This window comes from Ceratotherium simum, chromosome 18, assembly GCF_057802395.1.
Source record: "Ceratotherium simum simum isolate JZ-2026a chromosome 18, ASM5780239v1, whole genome shotgun sequence".
Classification (NCBI taxonomy): Eukaryota; Metazoa; Chordata; class Mammalia; order Perissodactyla; family Rhinocerotidae; genus Ceratotherium; species Ceratotherium simum.
In genome coordinates, this window is record NC_141917.1 from 54,639,039 (window position 1) to 54,648,312 (window position 9,274).

At 35.9% G+C, this 9,274-nt stretch overlaps 1 protein-coding gene across 1 annotated transcript; it reads right to left on the reverse strand.

Annotated features, from left to right (window-relative positions):
- Window positions 1-7,364: 7,364 nt before the first annotated feature.
- On the reverse strand, window positions 7,365-8,318 carry LOC101398247 (olfactory receptor 2A12-like). The gene has a single exon (XM_004422899.1). It carries the CDS (start codon window positions 8,316-8,318, stop codon window positions 7,365-7,367), a length of 954 nt encoding a protein of 317 aa, XP_004422956.1.
- Between the last annotated feature and the right edge of the window lie 956 nt (window positions 8,319-9,274).

Below are 9,274 nucleotides of genomic sequence, written 5' to 3' on the forward strand. Positions count from 1 at the left end.
GAGCTGGACGAAAGACTAGAAGAAATTACCAAAGCTGAAGAGGTAAAAGAGAAAAGAATTAAAAAGAGTGAGAACAGTCTAAGGGACATCTGGGACAACATCAAGCACATTAACATCCGTGTTATAGGTGTCCCGGAAGGAGAAAAGCGAGACAAAGGGGCAGAGAATCTATTTCAAGAAATAATAGATGAAAACTTCCCTAACCTAAGGAAGGAAACAGACTTCCAGGTACAGGGCACAGAGAGCCCCAAACAAGATAAACCCAAAGAGGCCCACACTAAGACACATCATAATCAAAATGTCCAAAATTAAAAATAGAGAGAGAATCCTAAAAGCCACAAGAGAAAGTCAAGTTACGTACAAAGGAAACCCCATAAGGCTATCAGCTGACTTCTCAGCAGAAACCTTACAGGCTAGAAGAGAGTGGCACGATATAGTTAAAGTGCTAAAAGGAAAAAACTTACAGGCAAGAATACTCTACACAGCAAAGTTATCATTCAAAATGAAAGGAGAGATAAAAAATTTCCCAGAGAAGCAAAAATTAAAGGAGTTTGTCACCGAGAAACCAGTGCTACAAGAAATGTTAAAGGGACTGATTTAAGGGGAAAAGAGAAGACCACAAACAGGAAAAATGATCTATTTCCATGATAAGAGGGTAATGGGTACAAATGCACAAAAAAGAGGTTAGATATGATATCAAAAACATAAAAGGAGGTAGGAGGGGAGTTAAAGAGTAGAGCTTTCAGACAGAGGTCAAACTAAACAGACCATCAATTCTGTATAGAAGGAGAAAGGAACAGAGAAGGACTACTAAAACACTGAGGAAAAAAAAGTTAAAAAATGGCAGTAAGTACATACTTATCAATAGCTACTTTAAACGTCAAGGGACTAAATGCTCGAATTAAAAGGCATAGGGTGGCTGACTGGATAAAACAACAAGACCCATATATATGCTGCATACAAGAGACACACTTCAGACCTAAAGACACTCACAAACTGAAAGAGAAGGGATGGAAAAAGATACTCCACGCAAATGGCAATGAAAAGAAAGCTGGGGTAGCAGTACTCATATTGGACAAAATAGATTTTAAAACAAAAACTGTAAAAAGAGACAAAGAAGGGCATTACATGATGATCAAGAGAACAATCCAACAAGAGGATATAACACTTGTAAATATCTACGCACCCAATGTAGGTGCGCTTAAATACATTGCAGCGTTATTCACAATAGCCAAGACTTGGAAGCAACCTAAGTGCCCATCAAGGGACAAATGGATAAAGAAGATGTGGTATATATACACAACGGAATACTACTCAGCCATAAGAAACGATGAAATCCAGCCATTTGTGACAACATGGATGGACATTGAGGGTATTATGCAAAGTGAAATAAGTCAGATCGAGAAGGTCAAATACCGTATGATTTCCTTCATTAAGTAGTAGATAATAACAACAATAAACAAACACATAGGGACAGAGATTGGATTGGTGGTTACCAGAGGGGAAGGGGGGAGGGAGGAGGGCGAAAGGGATAATTTGGCACATATGTGTGGTGATGGGTTGTAATTAGTATTTGGGTGATGAACATGATGTAATCTATGCAGAAATAGAAGTATAATGATGTACACCTGAAATTTATACAATGTTATAAACCAATGTTACTGCAATAAACAAAGCAACACTAAAATAAAAGCAGCAAGAGAAAAAAATACTCATACAAAGGAACCTATGATCTTAAAATTCATATGGAATCACAAAAACCCCCGAACAGCACAAGCAATCTGAGAAAGAAGAACAAATTTGGAGGCATTATACTTCCTGATTTCAAACTATATTACAAACCTATAATAATCAAAATAGTATGTTATTGGCATAAAAACAGACACAAGACCAATAGAACCAAATAGAAGACCCAGAAATAAACTCACATATATACAGTCAACTAATATTTGATGAAGGATCCAAGAATATTTAATGAGAAAAGGCTAATCTCTTCAACAAATGATGCTGGGAAAACTGGATATTCACATGCAGAAGAATGAACTAGACCCCTATCTTACACCACTCACAAAAATTAACTTGAAATGAATTAAAGACTTAAATGTAAGACCTAAAATCTTAAAACCAAGAAGAAAACATAGGAAAAAATCTCCTAGATCTGGTTTTGGCAATGATTTTTTGTATATGACACCAAAAACAGAGGCAACAAAAACAAAAATAAAGAAGTGAGACTATATGAAACTAAAAATCTTCACAACAAAGAAAACAATCAACAAAATTAAAAGGCAACTTATGGAATGAGAGAAAATATTTGCAAACTATATATATGATAAGAGTTTAATATCCCAAATATATAAGGAATTAATACAAGTGAATAGCAAAAACAAACAAACAATCTGATTTAAAAATGTAAAAGGGCCCGAATAGATATTTTTGCAAACACTACACACAAATGGCCAACAGGTATATGAATAGATACTCAATATCACTAATCATCAGGGAAATGCAAATCAAAACCACAATAAGATACCACCTCACACCTATTAGAATGGCTATTATCAAAAAGACAAGAGATAAAAAATGTTGGTGAGGATGTGGAGAAAAAGAGAACCTTTCTACATTGTTGATGGGAATGTAAATTGGTACAGTCATTATGGAAAACAGTACGGAGGTTCCCCAATACATTAAAAATATAAGTGCCATATGATCCAACACTTCACTTCTGTGATATATCTGAATGAAATGAAGTCAATATCTCAAAGAGAAATTTTCCCTCCCTTGTTCATTGCAGTATTATTCAGAATAGCCAATACATGAAAACAACCTAATTTTCTGTCAACAGATGAATGGATAAAGAAAATGTGGCATATATATATACAACAGAATTTTATTCAGCCTTATAAAACGAGGAAATCCTGCCATTTGGGCAACATAGATGAACCTGGAGCACATTATGCTAAGGAAAATAAGCCAAAGAGAGAAAGACGAATACTGTATGGTATCACTTACATGTGGAATCTGAAAACAGAAACCAAACACCAAAAAGTAAAACTTATAGAAAGTAAGAGTAAAATGGTGGTTGCCAGGGGCTGGGGGGTGGGGGAAATGGGGAGATATTGGTCAGAATGTACAAACGTTTTGTTATTAGATAAATAAGTTCTGAGGATCTAATGTACTGCATGGTTAGTATAGTTAATAATACTGTATTATATAACTGAAGTTTGCTAGGAGAGTAGATCTTAAGCATTCTCACAAAAAAAATAAATAAACGAAATGGTAACTATGTGAGGTGAGAGATGTGTTATCTTGATTGTAGTAATCATTTCACAATGTATACATATATCAATTCATCACATAACACTCTTTAAATACATACAATTTATTTGTCAATTAGATCTCAATAAAAAATTTTAAAAATAATGAAAGTAAATTATAACAAAAGAATTCATCATTCTTCTGGGACTTAGAAGTCTTCTCTTTAAATCTGTGGTGAATAAGTGTGTGTGTGTGTTCATGTATGGTGCGCACACGTGTGTATTTGTTGTTTGGAGGTCTGTTCAAATGGTTTAGGGTTGTTCTTACAAAAAGTTACTCTAGGTATCCTGTTTTTCCGAGATTTATTGAGATACAGTTTATGTATGGTATTGTGTAAGTTTCAGATTTACATTGTGATTATTTGATACACTTATATATTGCGAAGTATTTACCAGAATAAGGTTAGTTAACACATATTTACCTCACATAAGTAACATCCTTTTAAAGCCTTAGTTTTTGATCATTAAATATATTGAGCCTCACAGGAACCAACTTTTGTTGCCCCTCTTAAACTTCACTCCATTATCAATGTTTGCTCTTAGAGAAGATCTTACTCATTAAAAGTTAGAATCCCAGTAATAAATCACCAGGAACTTTCATAGAAATGGAAGGGAGAGGCCATGGAAAATTTATCTTATCTCAAGGACTCCAGTTGGTTAGCTGGTTGCCTATGTTCCATGAAGTCAGAGTCTCCACAATGAAGAGATAACATCAATAGGCAGAAACTACCAGACATTGCAACACATAACCAACTCACTCCCATGAACATAAAGAGGGAGAGTTCAATACACTTTGAGTGAGAATTATTGACAGCAATGCTGTAGATGTTGCTAGAAATATTTAATATGTAGCACATGGTTTAAAGAAATGGAAGTAAATACTTTGAAAATAAAGTCTTGGAAAAAAGAAAAGGATTTAATTCTCTAAAGACCTACTGAAATTTTATGCACAGGAAAACTTCCTTGTAACCCTCTTAATAATTGTAGGATAAATGTTTTCCTTTTTCTTTTTAATTATATATACAGAAAATGAGACAGAAGTGATTTTCACATGAGCTATCAGGTGCTCTAACCTTAAACTGTTGTTTATCAAAAATCGCCATCAATAGGGGCCGGCCCGGTGGCATAGTGGTTAGGTTCCGTGCTCCATTTCAGTGGCCCAGCATTTGCAGGTTTGGATCCCGGGCGCATACCAATGCACCGCTTGTCAAGCCATGCTGTGGTAGCATCCCATATAAAGTAGAGGAAGATGGGTACAGATGTTGGCCCAGGGTCAATCTTCATCAGCAAAAAGAGGAGGATTGGCAATGGATGTTAGCTCAGGGCTAATCTTCCTCACAAGAAGAAAAAAAGAATCACCATCAATAGAAAATAAAAGGCATGCAAAAAAATGAAAATAGACTGTTACCTTACACCATACACGAAAATTAACTCAAAATGGATTAAAGACTTGCATGTAAGACCTGAAACTATGAAACTTCTAAAAGAAAACATAGGCAGTACGCTCTTCGACATCAGTCTTAGCAACATATTTTCAAGCACGATGTCTGACTGGGCAAGAGAAACGATAGAAAAAATAAACAAATAGGACTACATCAAACCAAAACTTCTGCACTGCAAAGGAAACCATCAATGAAACAAAAAGACAACCTAACAATTGGGAGAAGATATTTGCAAACCATACATCTGATAAGGGGTTAATATCCAAAATATATAAAGAACTCATGCATCTCAACAAGAAAGAAACTAACAACGCAATTAAAAAATGGGCAAAAGATCTGTACAGATATTTCTCCAAAGAAGATATACAGATGGCCAGCAGGCACATGAAAAGATGTTCAGCATCATTAATTATCAGGGAAATGCAAATCAAAACTACAATGAGATATCACATCATGCCTGTCAGAATGGCTATAATTAACAAGACAGGAAACAATAAGTGTTGGAAAGGATGTGGAGAAAAGGGAACTCTCATACACTGCTGGTGGGAGTGCAAACTGGTGCAGCCACTATGGAAAACAATATGGAGATTCCTCAAAAAATTAACGCTAGAACTACCATACGATCCAGGTATTCCACTGCTGGGTACTTATCCAAAGAACATGAAAACACCAATGCTAAAGATACATGCACCCCTGTGTTCATTGCAGCGTTATTCACAATAGCCAAGACTTGGAAGCAACCTAAGTGCCCCTCAAGGGAAGAATGGATAAAGAAGATGTGGTATTTATACACAATGGAATACTACTCAGCCATAAGAAACGATGAAATCCAGCCATTTGTGACAACATGGATGGACATTGAGGGTATTATGCAAAGTGAAATAAGTCAGATCGAGAAGGTCAAATACCGTATGATCTCACTCATTGAGTAGTAGATAATAACAACAACAAACCAACACATAGACAGAGATTGGATTGGTGGTTACCAGAGGGGAAGGGGGGAGGGAGGAGGGTGAAAGGGATAATTAGGCACATGTGTGTGGTGATGGATTGTAATTAGTATTTGGGTAGTGAACATGAGAACATGATGTAATCCATGCACAAATAGAAGTATAATGATGTACACCTGAAATTTATACAATGTTATAAACCAATGTTACCACAATAAACAAAAAAAAAAAAAAGAAAGAAAATAAAAGGCATGCAATACTGAGTAAAGAAAGAGAAATTATATGAAATGATGTGATATGTCATTCAAAAATAAGAACATAAGAAAAAGAGTCAATTAAATATATTTACATGAGGCATAAAGTAACACTTTTAAATGTAACAAATAAAGAGAGTACAAGGCACTTGACGTTAGGAGGAATAAAATAAAAATGCTAAGATCCTGTTCTATTTATTAACAGCAAAAGGAAAATTACAGATATGACTTGAGGACAGTGTGGAGTTCAGCCAAGACACATTGAACTCTTTTCTCTGAAATTTTGGTGGTTTTTTTTTTTTACTCTGCATCTCCATTTAAAATTTTTCTTTTTGGCATGTACACCTGGTGAATTTTCCTCATTCCTCATGACTCAGTGTAAATAATCTTTAAAAAGAGGTCTTTCCTGTTAGCCCCACAGTTCACTGGCTTTTCCCCCAGCACTGCGGTTAGAAGTCAGCATGTACTTTCTCCCGTGTTAGATTATGAAGTTTCTGTGGATAGTTAATGTTTCATGCATGGTCCAAAAAAATTCTTTCATGTCTGTCAAAAAACGTGTGGGAAGTTGAAATGAAATGTGCAATGAAAAAAATTAAAGTTTTGGATCATAGAAAGTAGAATTCACAACAAGGTAAGAAGGATTAGTTTTTAGGGAAAGACTTCAGGGAGAAGATGACAACTGACCTGAAGGTGCAATATTTATACTAAATACATGCTCAAGAAAGGCATTAGTTGAGTAAATTCACGGGATTGAGGGAATATAGTGATATTTTGAAAACACTGCTATTTGACAAAAGTATCATGACTTATCACCTTACAGATGGAGAGCTGAATCATGTTTCATAATATCTTGGAAACATTCAGGAAATTAGAATCAATAAGGACCTTTCCTCTGAAGTTTCACTATTCGTTGAATTTAACTATATTTACCAAGTTATGGAAAGATTCTCTGCCATTAGTGAAATGGGTATTTTGAAGTAGACAAAGCTTGAGTAAAGGGTAACCAAAGAGGATGCTATGACATTTGATTAACAAAGAAAAAAAAAATTTGTCAATTATTATAAGGGAAGTTAACATTGAAATATGGAGGCTATGTGAAATTATGGAGTAAGAAAATCTGCCTTGAAATTTTAATTCCACTTTTCTCAAGTGAAATTTGCATGTTGTTAGAATTAAATTATGAATATGTAAAAATATTCAATAAAAAAGTGTAATTCGTTAACGTTAGTCATGAAAAGGAAGGTTACCATAGAGTGCTGTCAGAGAAGGGTGACCCAATATATTTCTCCAATATATTTCTAATGATTCTGACACCAAGTTATACTTATTTGTGGCTAATTAAGTTATTTATGTTACTAGCCTTAGAGAGTGTAGTAAGGTATGCAAATTCTCTCTACAGGCATTTCAAGAGAGTATCTTTTGCCTTTGGGACACTGCCAATCTCTCTAAGACTCTTTTCAAGGCTCCTTTCACCTCCTTGTTCCTCAGACTATAGATTAGTGGGTTCAAAGCAGGATTGATAACTGCATAGAACAAGGAGATGAATTTATCACCCTGAGCTGAATATAGAGATTTGGGCCTCATGTGCATAAACATCCCTGTCCCATAATAAATGGTCACCACAGTCAGGTGGGAGCTGCAAGTAGAGAAAGCCTTTTTCCTACCCTCAGCTGAGTGCATCCTCATCACAGCAACCAGTATGCATAGATAGGAGAGAGTAATGAGGAGGAAGGGGAGCAAGAGGATGCCAGATGCTCCTATCACCATGATGGTCTCCTGTAGGGAGGTATCAGCACAAATCATATGAAGAAGAACAGGTACTTCACAAAAAATGTGATCGATAACATAAGGGCCACAGAAGGGAACTATTGTGAAATGGAGAGGTACCACTGAGGCAAAGAAGCTGACAGTCCAAGCCCCCACAGCCAGCTGCACACACATAGACCAGTTCATGATGAGCAGGTATCGTAGAGGGTAACAAATGGCCACATAACGGTCCAGAGCCATGATTGCCAAAATAATGCACTCAGCTGCTCCCATTAACAGGGAGATGTAGGTCTGGGCAAGGCAGAATTCATAAGAGATGACTTTCTTGAGAGCAAGGAGGTTGAAGAGCATCTTGGGGACCACAGCTGTGGTGTAAAATATGTTGAGAAAGCCCAGGTGGCAAAGGAAAAAGTACATGGGTGTCTGGAGACAGGAGTCAATTACCACCAAAACAATAATTGCTGTGTTTCCAAAGAGATTCACCAGGTAGACCAGAGAGAAGAGGAGGAAGAGGGGGATCTCAGCCCGGGAGTGATTGGAAAATCCAACAAGGACCAGCTCGGTGATGGTGCTGGAATTTTTCTGAGCCATGTCGGGTTCCAGCATTAAACTGACGATATGAACAGAAGAAGAAATGTCCCTTGAGGACATAGAATCGTGGTGAAATAACAGACACTAATTCTTTAGCATCATCAAATGGTATTCAGTAACTTGCCAGACTAAATTAGCTTTTTTTTTGAAAACTCACTTTACTAAAGTTTGAGAAATACTATCACATATTAGAATAAAACTAATTCCCATTCTAATTCCAAAAGTATCCATAAACACACACGCAAACACATGTGCACATATACACATGCATGCAAATACACAAACACACAAAATAAATTTTTTATATTGATTCCATACAATCTTGCTAAAGTGTACAATGTGAGTTTTTAAGAAGAGATAGTTATTTGTTTTTAACAACATATTTGCCTATTTAAAGTATGGGAGCTCTTAAGAGAAACCCTTAGAATTTGCTAAGATGATTGTGATAAAAAAAAATATGAAACAGCCATTCTAAGATGTCTTATATGAAGTCAGAGGACTTTAGTGAGTTTGTCAAATTTGCAAGATGAATAAGGGGCAGAGATGGACATAGAATTCATATAGTTATGATAATCTGATCTGCCTCCCCACATGCTTGCCACTATTTATGTTTCCATTCAGAGATGAGAGACTCATTTGGATGCACACATTTGTTCACTTACAGGGTTATGTTGTGTATGCTTTGAGATTTAGAAGAAAATGCATGTACACAGTAGTTTAGACTCATTTATGACCCAATCTCCAATACCAAGACACAAATAATGCTCATAGTATGAGGAATAAGCTCTTCCACTTATTTTGATCTTCCCCACTTTACATCTTTAAAGCACAAATCTCAGGCAGGAATACAAACTTTCTACCTCAAATAATGGGCTCTACAGTCTCTTCCAAATAATGTGTAAGAAATTGATTTTTTTCTTTAATAAACCCTCTGTCCTCTCTCTTTAGAGTTGTGT